General features: G+C 42.3%; 1 protein-coding gene across 6 annotated transcripts in view; it reads left to right on the top strand.

Annotated features, from left to right (window-relative positions):
- The window catches only part of obscnb (obscurin, cytoskeletal calmodulin and titin-interacting RhoGEF b), a 625,157-nt gene that overhangs the window by 267,703 nt on the left and 341,587 nt on the right, over positions 1-15,867 (top strand). For all 6 annotated transcript variants that reach the window (XM_041184481.1, XM_041184479.1, XM_041184482.1 and 3 more), the window contains 3 exons: positions 177-443; positions 4,781-5,047; positions 9,375-9,641. In XM_041184481.1, the coding sequence (XP_041040415.1) occupies positions 177-443; positions 4,781-5,047; positions 9,375-9,641 (801 nt within the window). The remainder of the gene's footprint in view (positions 1-176; positions 444-4,780; positions 5,048-9,374; positions 9,642-15,867) is intronic.

Here is a 15,867-nt window from a genome sequence, read left to right as displayed (position 1 = left end):
ATGAAAGTTAGCTGGTTTGGGTGGAAGTAACAGGGAGCTGAATGACCTGTTCTAGTTATTATATTTGTGTTATTATGTACTGTACTACATTAAAATAAAATTGTGTTGCCCAAGGGTATTGATCTTTTGTAAGCATTACTACAATATTAAATGATTCACATCATTTCATCCCTCAGCCTTGCCTGTGCTTTTCAAACAAGAACTTCAGAATGAAGAAGCTGAAGAAAATGGTACTGCCACACTGCGCTGTGAGCTTACCAAACCCGGTGCTTCAGTAGAATGGAAAAAGGGATCTGTAATACTTTGCCCAAGTGAGAAGCATGAAATGAAACAGAAAGGTGCTATCACTGAATTGTCAATCCACAATCTGAAAATAGAAGACACAGGAACATATGTATGTGATACCGGAGATCAACAGACCAAGGCTTGCCTAAAAGTAAAGGGTAGGACCATAATAATTATTTAATTTTACTCCACATTCATCAAACTTTTTTTGTTCTCTCCACAAATATTTTTAATGCTCACTGCCCTCTGCCTCTCAGCTGTCAAATCCACGTGCTACTTTAAAAGCATCTTGGAAGGAAAGGAGAAACTCTTTACTGCAGCTTTCCTGCTTTTGTCTTCCACTTCACAATTTTCATCCTCACCATTGATGCAAGAAGCTCATTTGCTTCTATGTCTCTAACATTAAGAGCCTGTTCATCTGCTTCCTCCTCCTTTTATTTCATCACTTTCCCATCTTCCAACCCAATTTGACCCCTTCTGCTCTACCCCAAACCACAATCTTTTGTGGCTTCCTATTACCCTTCTAGGTTTGATCAGACTTATGTTGCTCATAAGCCCCTCCACCTGCTCTGTTGCCTCAAGCATGATTCAGCTGCTAATGACTGAAATGCCTCTTTTTGGCCTGATGCTTGCTGACATTAACAGCTCCTATTCCTCTGACATTGCCCAACTACCTGTCAAAATTCCTGTCATCATGCTTCCTTAAAAGCTCATGCTGCACCCATTTACCTTTCCAACATCTCATCCTTGCTAAGGTTCTCAAATACATCCAAGCTCACATCCACCTTTCCCAACCTTCCTGTCTCCTAACAAATTTATCTTTGTTTCATTGTTGCTGTTTTGTTTCTCCCTATCAATTTCATTGTCTGTTTGCTGTGCTTTCAAGACTGAATTTTCACAGAGATTCCCTTCTGAAATATGTAATTGATGAAAATACTGAACAAACTTATTGCAAAGTGGTTGCAGGTCCTGAGCAAAATGAGTTATGTTGGGTGCAGTGTATGTCATAGGCTGAGGTAACTTACTTGATTTTATTTTTGGAAATTAGTTAGTTCTGGTATGGGTGAATGGATGGATCCAGTGCCTAGTAGTGGCTCTGTTAGGATCTTTTTGCTGTTATGGTTAATGGGTGGCATGCTCTGCCAGGAGGATGCATTTTATATTGAATGACCCTTTAAGAATGGACACTTTATTTAGGTGATGGGAATTTTAAAAAATTCATTCATGGGAAGTGGGTCTTGACAGCTAGGCAGCATTTATTGCCCACCCTTATTGCCTTCAAGATAACTTGCCTTGAATCGCTGCAATTCATGCAGTTTAGATACACCCAAAGTGCCCTTAGGGAGTGAGTTCCAGGATTTTGATCCAGTGACAATGAAGGAATGGTGATTTATTTCCAAGTCATCATGGTGAGTGACTTGGAGGGGAATTTCCATGTGGTGGTGTTCCCATCAATCTGCTGCCCTTGTCCTTCTAGGTGGTACGGTCGTGGATTTGGAAGGTACTATGTAAGGAGTCTTGATGAATTCCTCCAGTGCATGTTGTACATGTTATACACTGTTGCAACTGTGTTTCGGTGGTGGACGGAGTGAATGTTTGTAGATATGGTGCCCATCAAATGGGCTGCTTTGTCCTGGACAGTGTCAGTCTTCTTGGAGTGTTGTAGGAGCTGCACTGATCCAGGCAAGTGGGGAGTATTCAATCACACTCCTGTCTTGTGCTTTGTAGATGATGGACAGGTTTTGGAAAGTCAGGAGGTGAGTTATTCCTCACACGATTCCCAGCCTCTGACCAGCTCCTGTAGCCACAGTATTTATTTGGCCAGTTACTGGTCAATGGTAACCGCTTGGATGTTGATAGTGAAGGATTCAGTGATGGTAATGCCATTGAACATCAAGGGGCAATGGTTGGATTCTCTCTTGTTAGAGATGGTCATTGCCTGGCACTTGTATGGTGCGAATGTTGCTTGCCATTTGTCAGCTCAAGCCTGGATATTGCCCAGGTCTTGCTGCATTTGGACATGGACTGCTGCAGTCTTTGAGGAGTCCCAAATAGTGCTGAACATTGTGCAACCATCAACGAACATCTTCACTTCTGACCTTATGATGGAAGGAAAGTTATTGATGAAGCAACTGAAGATGGTTGGGCCTAGGACACCACTCTGAGGAACTCCTGCAGTCATGTCCTGGAGCTGAGATGACCAACCTCCAACAACCACAACCGTCTTCCTCTTATATTTGTCAGTAAGATCACCTCTCATTGTTCTAAACTCCAATGGGTATTGCCCCAAACTGCTCATCCTTTCCTCATAAGATAATTCAGTCATCCCAGGAATGAGTTGAGTGAACCTCCTCTGAACTGATTCTTATGCAATTATCTGTATATCCTTTTAACAAATAGATCAAAACTGCACAGAGTACTCCAGATGCATTCTAATGAAGGTCTGTCTAGCTACAGAAGCAGTTTTCTACTTTTATAGTCTATTCCCCTTGCAATAAACACCAACATTATGTTTGTCTTCCTAATCACTTACTACATCTGCATACCAACTTTTTGTGATTCATGTACCAGTACACCCAGATCCCATAGAGTTCTGCAAACTTTCTCCATTCAAATCATATACTACTTTTCTATTCTTCCTGCCAAAGTGGACAAGTTCACATTTTCCCAAATGATATTCAAATTGGCCAAATTTTTGGCCACTCATTAAACCTATCTAAATTCCTTTGTAGGCTCTTATATGTCTTCTTGACAACTTTCTTTCCTACCTATCTTTGTGCCATCAGCCAATTTAGCCATCATACATTTGGTCCCTTCATCCAAGTCATTGATATAGATTTTAAATAGATGAGGCCCCAGCACTGATCCCTGTGGCACTCTCCTAGAAAATGACCCATTTATCCATAGTCTCTCCTTCCTGCTGGCTAACAAATCCTCTATGCATGTTAATATGTTACCCCTAGTACCATAAGCTCTTACTTTGTGGGCGGGTTGTCTCAAGAGGAAATGTTGGACAGGTTATGCCTTTATCCACTGAAGTTTAGAAGAGCAAGAGGTGACTTGATTGAAACCTTTAAGATCCTTAAGGATATTAGCAGGGAGTGAATGTGGAGAGGATGTTTCATCTGGTGGGAGAATCCAGGACTAGGGGGTCTCAGTTTAAAAATGAGTGGTTGCTCATTTAAGACAGATGAGGAGAAATTTTTGAAGATCGTGAGCTTTTGGAACACTCTTCATCAAAAGGCAGTGGAAGCAGGGTCTTTGAGTATTTTTAATGCAGAGCTAGATAGAACCTTGATTAACAAGAATGCGAAAGGTTTTTGGCGTAGGTGGGAGGTTACAATCAGAGCAGCCATGATCTTATTGAGTGGTGGAGCAGGCTTGATGGGCCGAGTTGTCTACTCCTAGTTCATATGTTAGTAAGTTCATATGTGACCCCTTATCAAATGCTTTTTGGGAATCCAAGTATGTTACATATAATGGCTCCACTTTATCCACGTTACTTGCTACTACCTCAAAAGAACTCTAATAAATTAGTGAAACATGATTTTCTTTTCACAAGCTCATGTTGACTCTGCCTGATTGTATTATGAGTTTCTAAATGTCCTGTTGTTACCTTCCTAATAATAGCCTGTAACATTTTCCTTACGTCAGACTAACTAACCTATAGTTTGCTGCCTTCTGTTGCCCTCCTTTCTTGTACAGAGGTGTTACACTAGTGATTTTCCAATCTATTGGAACCTTCCCAGAAATTAGGGAGTTTTGGAAGATGACAATCAATGCATCTCCTGCCTCTACAGCCACTTCCTTTAAAACCCTGGGATGAAAGGCATCCAGCATAGTGGACTTGTCAACCTTCAGTTTTAATAGTTTTCCCAGTTCCTTTTCCCTGGTGATTGTGATTGTTTTAAGTTCCTCCCTCCTTTTTACCTCTTGATTTTCAAGTATTCTTAACACGTTTTTGTGTCTTTTACAGTGAAGACAGACACAAAACATCTGTTCAACGCTTCTGCCACTCTGCATGTTTCCCATTGTTAATTCCACAGTCTTACCCTCTAAGGGAACAATATTCAATTTAGTTCCTCTTTTCCTTTTTAAATATTTGTAGAAATTCTAAGGGCAGAATTTTACACTGGCAGTATTTTACAGTCACGCCGAAGTCAATGAACCTTTGAATGACTTGCCCCATTTTATGGCCCTGCCCATGTCGTGACTGGACTATAAAATTTAGCCCTTACTATCTGTCCTTATATTTCTAGTTAGCTTTCTCTCATACTCTAATTTCTCCCTCATTGTTTTAAATATTTGTGTGTTGTGAGAGATGAAAGTTAGCTAGATTGGGACCAAGTAACAGGGAGCTGAATGACATGTCATAGTTATTATATTTGTTATTATGTACTGTAGTACCTTAAAACAAAATTGTGTTGCCCAAGGGTATTAATCTTTTGTAAGCATCTGTACAATATTAAATGATTCACATCATTTCATCCCTCAGCCTTGCCTGTGCTTTTCAAACAAGAACTTCAGAATGAGGAAGCTGAAGAAAATGGTACTGCCACACTGCGCTGTGAGCTTACCAAACCCGGTGCTTCAGTAGAATGGAAAAAGGGATCTGTAATACTTTGCTCAAGTGAGAAGCATGAAATGAAACAGAAAGGTGCTATCACTGAATTGTCAATCCACAATCTGAAAATAGAAGACACTGGAACATATATATGTGATACCGGAGATCAACAGACCAAGGCTTGCCTAAAAGTAAAGGGTAGGACCATAATTATTATTTAATTGTAATTCACATTCATCAGACCTTTTTTGTTCTCTCCACAAATATTTTTAATGCTCACTGCCCTCTGCCTCTCAGCTGTCAAATCCACATGCTACTTTAAAATCATCTTGGAAGGAAAGGAGAAACTCTTTACTGCAGCTTTCCTGCTTTTGTCTTCCACTTCACAATTTTCATCCTCACCATTGATGCAAGAAGCTCATTTATTTCTATGTCTCTAATATTAAGAGCCTGTTCATCTGCTTCTTTCTCTTCTTATTTCATCACTTTCCTATCTTCCAACCCAATTTGACCCCTTCTGCTCTACCCCAAACCACAATCTTTTGTGGCTTCCTATTACCCTTCTAGGTTTGATCAGACTTATGTTGCTCATAAGCCCCTCCACCTGCTCTGTTGCCTCAAGTATGATTCAGCTGCTAATGACTGAAATGCCTCTTTTTGGCCTGATGCTTGCTGACATTAACAGCTCCTATTCCTCTGACATTGCCCAACTACCTGTCAATATTGCTGTCATCATGCTTCCTTAAAAGCTCATGCTGCACCCATGTACTTTTCGAACATCTCATCCTCGTTACGTTTCTCAAATACAGCCAAGCTCACATCCACCTCTCCCAACCTTCCTGTCTCCTAACAAATTTATCTTTGTGTCATTGTTGCTGTTTTGTTTCTCCCTATCAATTTCATTGTCTGCTTGCTGTGATTTCAAGACTGAATTTTCGCAGATTCCCTTCTGAAGTAGGTAATTGATGAAAATACTGAACAAATTAATTGCAAGGTGCTTGCAGGGTCTGAGCAAAATGAGTTATGTTGGGTGCAGTGTATGTCATAGGTTGAGATAAATTACTTGATTTTATTTTTGGAAATTAGTTAGGTCCGGTGTGGGTGAATGGATGGATCTGGTGCAAAGTAGTGGCTCCGTTAGGATCTTTTTGCTGTTATGGCTAATGGATGGGCTGCTCTGCCAGGAGGATGCATTTTATGTTGAATGTCCCTTTAAAAATGGGCACTTTATTTAGGTGATGGGAGTTTTTTTTAATTTATTCATGGGAAGTGGGTCTGGATAGCTAGGCCAGCATTTATTGCCCATCCTAATTGCCCTCAAGATAACTTGCCTTGTATCGCTGCAATCCGTGCAGTTTAGATACACCCAAAGTGACGTTAGGGAGGGAGTTTCAGGATTTTGATCCAGTGACTGTGAAGGAATGGTGATTTATTTCCAAGTCAGGATGGTGAGTGACTTGGAGGGGAGTTTCCATGTGGTGGTGTTCCCATTAACCTGCTGCCCTTGTCCTTCCAGGTGATATGGTTGTGGGTTTGGAAGGTACTGTCGAAGGAATCTTGGTGAATTCCTTCAGTGCATCTTGTACATGGTACACATTGTTGCAAATGTGCATCGGTGGTGGACGGAGTGAATGTTTGTATATGTGGTGCCCATCAAATGGGCTGCTTTGTCCTGGACAGTGTCAGTCTTCTTGGAGTGTTGTAGGAGCTGCACTGATCCAGGCAAGTGGGGAGTTTTCAATCACACTCCTGACTTGTTCCTTGTAGAGGATGGACAGCTTTTAGAAAGTCAGGAGTTGAGTTACTCATCACGCGATTCCCAGCCTCTGACCTGCTCTTGTAGCCACAGTATTTATTTGGCCAGTTACTGGTCAATGTAACCCCTTGGATGTTGATAATGGGAGATTCCGTGATGGTAATGCCATTCAACATCAGGGGATAATGGTTGGATTCTCTCTTGTTAGAGATGGTCATTGCCTGGCACTTGTATGGTGTGAATGTTGCTTGCCATTTGTCAGCTCAAGCCTGGATATTGCCCAGGTCTTGCTGCATTTGGACATGGACTGCTGCAGTCTTTGAGGAGTCCCAAATAGTGCTGAACATTGTGCAACCATCAACGAACATCTTCACTTCTGACCTTATGATGGAAGGAAAGTTATTGATGAAGGAACTGAAGATGGTTGGGCCTAGGACACCACTCTGAGGAACTCCTGCAGTCATGTCCTGAAGCTGAGATGACCAACCTCCAACAACCACAACCGTCTTCCTCTTATATTTGTCAGTAAGATCACCTCTCATTGTTCTAAACTCCAATGGGTCTCGCCCCAACCTGCTCATCCTTTCCTCATAAGATAACTCAGTCATCCCAGGTATGAGTTGAGTGAACCTCCTCTGAACTGCTTCTCATGCAATTATCTGTATATCCTTTTAACAAATAGACCAAATCTGTACAGAGTACTCCAGATGCATTCTAATGAAGATTCTGTCCAGCTGCAGAAGCACTTCCCTACTTTTATAGTCTCTTCCCCTTGCAATAAACACCAACATTATGTTTGTCTTCCTAATCACTTATTACATCTGTGTACCAACTTTTTGTGATTCATGTACCAGTACACCCAGATCCCATAGAGTTCTGCAATCTTTCTCCATTCAAATCATATACTACTTTTCTATTCTTCCTGCCAAAGTGGACAAGTTCACATTTTCCCAAATGATACTCAAATTGGCCAAATTTTTGGCCACTCATTAAACCTGTCTAAATTCCTTTGTAGGCTCTTATATGTCTTCTTGACAACTTTCTTTCCTACCTATCTTTGTGCCATCAGCCAATTTAGCCATCATACATTTGGTCCCTTCATCCAAGTCATTGATAAAGATTTTAAATAGATGAGGCCCCAGCACTGATCCCTGTGGCACTCTCCTAGAAAATGACCCATTTATCCATAGTCTCTCCTTCCTGCTGGCTAACAAATCCTCTATGCATGTTAATATGTTACCCCTAGTACCATAAGCTCTTACTTTGTGGGCGGGTTGTCGCAAGAGGAAATGTTGGCCTTTATCCACTGAAGTTTAGAAGAGTAAGAGGTGACTTGATTGAAACCTTTAAGATCCTTAAGGATCTTGGCAGAGAGTGAATGTGGAGAGGATGTTTTATCTGGTGGGAGAATCCAGGACTAGGGGGTCTCAGTTTAAAAATGAGTGGTTGCTCATTTAAGACAGATGAGGAGAAATTTTCTGAGGGTCGTGAACCTTTGGAACACTCTTCATCAAAAGACAACGGAAGCAGGGTCTTTGAGTATTTTTAATGCAGAGCTAGATAGAACCTTGATTAACAAGAATGCGAAAGGTTTTTGGCGTAGGTGGGAGGTTACAATCAGAGCAGCCATGATCTTATTGAGTGGTGGAGCAGGCTTGATGGGCCGAGTTGTCTACTCCTAATTCATATGTTAGTAAGTTCATATGTGACCCCTTATCAAATGCTTTTTGGGAATCCAAGTATGTTACATATAATGGCTCCACTTTATCCACGTTACTTGCTACTACCTCAAAAGAACTCTAATAAATTAGTGAAACTTGATTTTCCTTTCACAAAATCATGTTGACTCTGCCTGATTGTGTTATGAGTTTCTAAATGTCCTGTTGTTACCTTCCTAATATTAGCCTGTAACTTTTTCCTTACGTCAGACTAACTGATCTATAATTTCCTGCTTCTGTTGCCTTCCTTTCTTGTACAGAGGTGTTACACTAGTGATTTTCCAATCTATTGGAACCTTCCCAGAAATTAGGGAGTTTTGGAAGATGACAATCAATGCATCTCCTGCCTCTATAGCCACTTCTATTAAGACCCTGGGATGAATGGCATCCAGCCTAGTGAACTTGTCAACCTTCAGTTTTAATAGTTTTCCCAGTTCCTTTTCCCTGGTGATTGTGATTGTTTTAAGTTCCTCCCTCCCTTTTACCTCTTGATTTTCAAGTATTCTTAACATCTTTTTGTGTCTTCTACAGTGAAGACAGACACAAAACATCTGTTCAACGCTTCTGCCACTTTACTTGTTTCCCATTATTAAGTGCACAGTCTTACCCTTTAAGGGAACAATATTCAATTTAGTTCCTCTTTTCCTTTTTAAATATTTGTAGAAATTCTAAGGGCAGAATTTCACACTGGCGGTATTTTACAATCACGCCGAAGTAAATGAACCTTTAGAATGACTTGCCACATTTTACGGCCCTGCCCTTGCCGTGACTGGACCATAAAATTTAGCCCTTACTATCTGTTCTTATATTTCTGGTTAGCTTTCTCTCATACTCTAATTTCTCCCTCATTTTTTTAAATATTTGTGTGTTGTGAGAGATGAAAGTAAGCTAGATTGGGTCCAAGTAACAGGGAGCTGAATGACATGTCATAGTTATTATATTTGTTATTATGTACTGCATTACCTTAAAACAAAATTGTGTTGCCCAAGGGTATTAATCTTTTGTAAGCATCTGTACAATATTAAATGATTCTCATCATTTCATCCCTCAGCCTTGCCTGTGCTTTTCAAACAAGAACTTCAGAATGAGGAAGCTGAAGAAAATGGTACTGCCACACTGTGCTGTGAGCTTACCAAACCCGGTGCTTCAGTAGAATGGAAAAAGGGATCTGTAATACTTTGCCCAAGTGAGAAGCATGAAATGAAACAGAAAGGTGCTATCACTGAATTGTCAATCCACAATCTGAAAATAGAAGACACAGGAACATATATATGTGATACCGGAGATCAACAGACCAAGGCTTGCCTAAAAGTAAAGGGTAGGACCATAGTTATTACTTAATTTTACTTCACATTCATCAGACCTTTTTTGTTCTCTCTACAAATATTTTTAATGCTCACTGCCCTCTGCCTCTCAGCTGTCAAATCCACGTGCTACTTTAAAAGCATCTTGGAAGGAAAGGAGAAACTCTTTACTGCAGCTTTCCTGCTTTTGTCTTCCACTTCACAATTTTCATCCTCACCATTGATGCAAGAAGCTCATTTATTTCTATGTCTCTAATATTAAGAGCCTGTTCATCTGCTTCCTCCTCCTTTTATTTCATCACTTTCCTATCTTCCAACCCAATTTGACCCCTTCTGCTCCACCCCAAACCACAATCTTTTGTGGCTTCATATTATCCTTCTAGGTTTAATCAGACTTATGTTGCTCATAAGCCCCTCCGCCTGCTCTGTTGCCTCAAGCATGATTCAGCTGCTAATGACTGAAATGCCTCTTTTTGGCCTGATGCTTGCTGACATTAACAGCTCCTGTTCCTCTGACATTGCCCACCTACCTGTCAATATTCCTGTCATTATGCTTCCCTTAAAAGCTCATGCTGCACCCATGTACCTTTCCAACATCTCATCCTCGTTACGTTTCTCAAATACATCCAAGCTCATATCCACTTCTCCCAACCTTCATGTCTCCTAACAAATTTATCTTTGTGTCATTGTTGCTGTTTTGTTTCTCCCTATCAATTTCATTGTCTATTTGCTGTGCTTTCAAGACTGAATTTTCGCAGAGATTCCCTTCTGAAGTAGGTAATTGATGAAAATACTGAACAAACTTATTGCAAGGTGCTTGCAGGGTCTGAGCAAAATGAGTTATGTTGGGTGCAGTGTATGTCATAGGCTGAGATAACTTACTTGATTTTAATTTTGGACATCAGTTAGGTCCGGTGTGGGTGAATGGATGGATCTGGTGCAAAGTAGTGGCTCCGTTAGGATCTTTTTGCTGTTATGGCTAATGGATGGGCTGCTCTGCCAGGAGGATGCATTTTATGTTGATTGTCCCTTTGAGAATGGGCACTTTATTTAGGTGATGGGAGTTTTTTTTAATTTATTCATGGGAAGTGGGTCTGGAAATCTAGGCCAGCATTTATTGCCCACCCTAATTGCCCTCGAGATAACTTGCCTTGAATCGCTGCAATCCATGCAGTTTAGATACACCCAAAGTGAAGTTAGGGAGGGAGTTTCAGGATTTTGATCCAGTGACTGTGAAGGAAAGGTGATTTATTTCCAAGTCAGGATGGTGAGTGACTTGGAGGGGAATTTCCATGTGGTGGTGTTCCCATCGATCTGCTGCCCTTGTCCTTCTAGGTGGTATGGTTGTTGTTTTGGTAGCTGCTATCTATGGAGTCTTGGTGAATTCCTGCAGTGGATCGTGTACATGGTATATATACTCTGTTGCAACTGTAATTCGGTGGTGGATGGAGTGAATGTTTGTAGATGTGGTGCCCATTAAATGGGCTTTTCTGTCCTGGATGGTGTCTATCTTCTTGGAGTATTGCAGGAACTGCACTGATCCAGGCAAGTGGGGAGTATTCAATCACACTCCTGACTTGTGCCTTGTAGATGATGGACAGCTTTTAGAAAGTCAGGAGTTGAGTTACTCTTCACACGATTCCCAGCCTCTCACCTGCTCTTGTAGCCATAGTATTTATATGGCCAGCCCAGTTTAGTTTCTGGTCAATGGTAACCCCCAGGATGTTGGTAATGAGGATTTCGGTGATGATATGCCATTGAACATTAAGGAGCGATTGTTCGATCCTCTCTTATTGGATATGTTCATTGACTGGCACTTGCGTCGCAAGAATGTTACTTGCCACTTGTCAGCCCAATCCTGGATATTGTCCAGGTCTTGCTGCGTTCAGGCATGGACTGCTTCAGTATCTGAGTAGTTGCAGATGGTGTTGAGCAGTGAACATCCCTACTTCAGATCTTATTGTGGAAGGAAAGTCGTCAATGAAGCAGCTGAAGATGGTTGGGCCTAGGACATTACCCTGAAAAGTTCCTGCAGTGATGTCCTGGAGCTGAGATGAGTGACCTGCAATAAGCATAATCATCTTCTTTTATGCTAGAAATGACTGCAACTAGTGGAGTTTTCTCCCTGATTTCCATCAAGTCCGGTTTTGCTTGGGTTCCTTGATGCCACAATCGATTAAATGTGACCTTGTTGTCAAGTGCTGTCACTCACACCTCGGGAGCTCAGCTTGTTTGTCCATGTTTGATCCAAGGCTTTAAAGAGGTCAGGAGCTGAGTGGCCCTGGCGGAACTGAAACTGCGTATCAGTGAGCAGGTTATTGGTAAGCACGTGCTGCTTGATGGCACTGTTGATGGCCCCTTCCATTACTTTACTGATGATTGAAGGTAGACTGTTGGGGCAGTAAGTAGCAGAGTAAATCCAACCCAGCCTTGTATACAGGGCATACGTGGGCCATTTTCCACTTTGCCAGGTAGATGCCAGTGTTGTAGTTGTACTGGAACAACTTGGCTAGGGGCGTGTCAAGTTCTGGGGCACAAGTGTTCAGTACTATTGCCGGAATATTGTCAGGCACAATAGCCTTTGCAATATCCAGTGCCTTCAGCCATTTGTTGTGGAGTGAATCAAATTGGCTGAAGACTGGCATCTGTGATGCTGGGGACCTCCGGGGGAGGCCAGGATGGATCATCCACGTGGCGCTTCTGGCTGAAGATTGCAAATGCTTCAGCCTAACCTCTGCACTGATGTGCTGGGCTCCCCCATCATTGAGGATGGAGATATTTGTGGAGCTTAATGTTCCGGTGAGTTGTTTAATTGTCCACAACATTCACGTTTGGATGTGGCAGGACTGCAGAGCTTAGATCTGATCTGTTAATTGTGGTATTGCTTAGTTCTGTCTATCATTTGCTGTTTGGCACGCAAATAGTCCTGTATTATAGCTTCACCAGGTTGATACCTCATTTTTAGGTATGCCTGGTGCTGCTCTTGCCAAGCCCTCCTGCACCCTTCATTGAACCAGGGTTGATCGCCTGGCTTGATAGTAATGTTAGAGTGGGGGATATGTCAGGCCATGAGGTTACAAATTGTGTTTTTGTTCGATTCTGCTGCTGCTGATGGGCCCAGAGCGCCTCATGGATGCCCAGCCTTGAGTTGCTAGATCTGTTGGAAATCTACCCCAGTTGGCATGGTGGTAGTGCCACACAACACGATGGAGGGTATCCTCAGTGTGAAGGCGGGACTTCATCTCCTCAATGTCTGTGTGGTGGTCATTCCTACCAATACAGATGCATCTGCAGCAGGCAGGTTGGTGAGGATGAGGTCAAGTATGTTTTTTCCTCTTGTTGTTTACCTCACCATCTGTTGCAGATCAAGTAAACATCTATGCCCTTCAGGACTTGGCCAACTCGGTCAGTTTAGGTGCTACCGAGCCACTCTTGGTGATGGACATTGAATTCCCCCACCCAGAGTACATTCTGTGCACTTGCCACCCTCAGTGCTTCCTCCAAGTGATCTTCAACATGTGTTATACTGAGGTTACCCCTTGACATGCATGATTCCAGAGTGGAAGCCAGCTTGATAGATCATAACCTTAATTTGTTTAGATATGTGGAGAGTAGCTACTGAACATGGTCACAGGAGTCAGCTGATGAACTTTTAACAGAAAAAGAAAGCATTTATTCAAGAAGAAAAGATTAACTATATTACACTACTCCTTCACCCACAACCATACCTTTACAAATGTATACAGATTTGTAAGGATAACACAAGTCACAAAAGCTCTCTTATACTTTAAGATACACAGGAACCGTGGTCAGACACACCACTCTCTGAAACCAAGTAACAGATGCTACTTCAAACAGATGCTCTGGATCTCTCCTCAACTCCCCCGCCGACGCTTGCAATACCGTGAGCCAACCAGTGTCACTGAATTCTGTCCTTTACATGAGGGTTTCCAATCTCCAAGACCTTGCCTTAGAATCTTTTCCCAAATTGACATTTTCTCTCAGAAACCTTCGACAAGGGTTCACCTCCAGGGCTGTGAACGCTTCTTCTGACGTTGGTCTTCCCTGGGTCACCACATGTACTCAAGCCATCTTCCATGCATTTACTCTTCAACTTAGCCTTAGCAGCACACCATTGCTTCACATGCCCATAGCAAAGAATTACAGACCTGTTATCTCTTTGAACCCTCTTGCAAGCTATTCTCACTTTTAAATCTGAAGCTTGGAACCTCTCTGTCCCTCACTCTTAATTTCACTTAATAGGACCTTTTCCCATGTTCCTGTCATTCCTTTAACTAGGTCTTCTTTGCAATTTCTCTTCTTCCACTCCCCTCAACTTTTGGACTTGCTATCTGTCCCCTTTTTGGCTGCTTCTGCTTCGCAGTTGCCTTCAAACCAACTGAACTCAAACAGCTTCCAAAACAAATTGCTGTGCTCGTGTTTGTGTATGGAAGCTGCCTATCTGGTGCCCCTGCTGCTAGGCAACAGCACTATTCTTTCTATTCTTGTGTTTACTTTTACTTTATGGGGGTCATAAAAATCTCATTAGAAATGCAAGCAACCCTTTTAAAGTGAAACTAAAACTCCATTTGACCTTTAACGTGGATACAGAAATATGAACCAAACTTTAACTTTAAAGCTAAAACTCTCAAATACAAGTATAACTTACTAAGCTATCTCTATTCACTACCACATGGAGGAGCACTGATTCATCAGCTGAGGGAGGGCAGTATGGTAATCAGCAGGAGGTTTCCTTGCTAATGTTAGACCTGATGCCATGACACTTCATGGGGTCCAGAGTTGATGTTGAGGACTCCAGGTAACTCCCTCCTGACTGTATACTGCTGTGCCACTATCTCTGGATGGTGATGGTGGTGTCTGGAACATTATATGTAAGGTATGATTCTGTGAGGATGACTGTCAGACTGTTGCTTGACTTGTCTGAGACAGCTCTCCTAACTTTGGCACTAGCCCCCAGATGTTAGCAAGGACGTTGTTGCAGGTCAGCAGAGCTGAGAGTTTCTGGTGCCTAGGTCGATGTTTCTTTTGAGACTTTGTAGTGATTTGATGCAATGGAGTGACTTGCTAGGCCATTTCAGTGGGCATTTAAGAGTCAATCACATTGCTGTGGGGTCAGGAGTCACATGTAGGCCAGGCTTCCCTAAAAGGGCATTAGTGAACCAGATGGGTTTTTACAACAATGGTTTCTTGGTCATTGTTAATTCCTCATTTTTACTGAATTCAATTTCCACTGTCTGCTGGAGCAGGATTTGAACCTAGGCCCTCCAGAGTGTTACTCTAGGTCTCTGGATTACCATTGCAGCAACAACTACACCATCACCTTACCCAGCCTTTTCTCCTGTGCTCCATGCACCCCCCCCCCCCCCCCACTGCCGAATCATGCCTATGTCTTGCTGCTGGTATTGTCTCCTATGCAACTGCCCTGCCACACCTTCCTCGAAACACCGAGATCTCGCAGAAGGACTTTGAAAGGTAGGTGAAGGAGGCGTCAATGTACCTTGAAGTCATGAGTGAAGTGAAGGTTGCAGGTGCATGCCACTTTTATACGTTAATGAAACAGACCATTCTAATTATCCGCTGGCAGGGCATTTAAATTTGGAGAGAGAATGTGATTATTTTCATTGCATTTTTACTGAGCATTCCTGAGATGCAAAGGGTGCAAATGTGATTCCTGACATGAATCAGCGGGAAACTCAACCCACCATGAAAGTTGGGAAAACAAAATTCCTAACTAATTTCCTGCTGATAGGAAACTGATGTTTGATAACACTCCGAATTGTGTGCCCCCGCCCGCTACGAGTCCTGCAAATTCTGCCCGTTATTTGTAGGGAGGATTGCACTTTGCCAAAGAGTGGTGAATCAGCTTCTCGTAGCTAGTAGTGAGAGTTGTGTTAGCCTGCCGATGATGGGAGGGAGTGAATAGGCCAAACTGGATCCTGTGGCTTCCGAAACTGATGTCCACAATGGCTGAATGCAGATACGTTGCAATAATTAGCCGAGGGGGGATGCTTTTCTGGCCATAACCTTTGCATAATAATGTCCGGCAAATATAGAGTAAAATGTCGGACTGAATACAGTACCGCCCACACAGTGATGTCAGAGAGCACATGACCCACAACCAGTGTGGTGGTCTTGTGTTGGACAGGGTCGTTTGTACTAGCATGCATGGAGACAGCTCCGAGTTTGTATCCTTTACTATATATTTGTAATTAGTTCTAA

Source organism: Carcharodon carcharias, chromosome 3, assembly GCF_017639515.1.
Source record: "Carcharodon carcharias isolate sCarCar2 chromosome 3, sCarCar2.pri, whole genome shotgun sequence".
Lineage (NCBI taxonomy): Eukaryota > Metazoa > Chordata > Chondrichthyes > Lamniformes > Lamnidae > Carcharodon > Carcharodon carcharias.
This window is presented reverse-complemented; position numbering and strand designations above follow the sequence as displayed.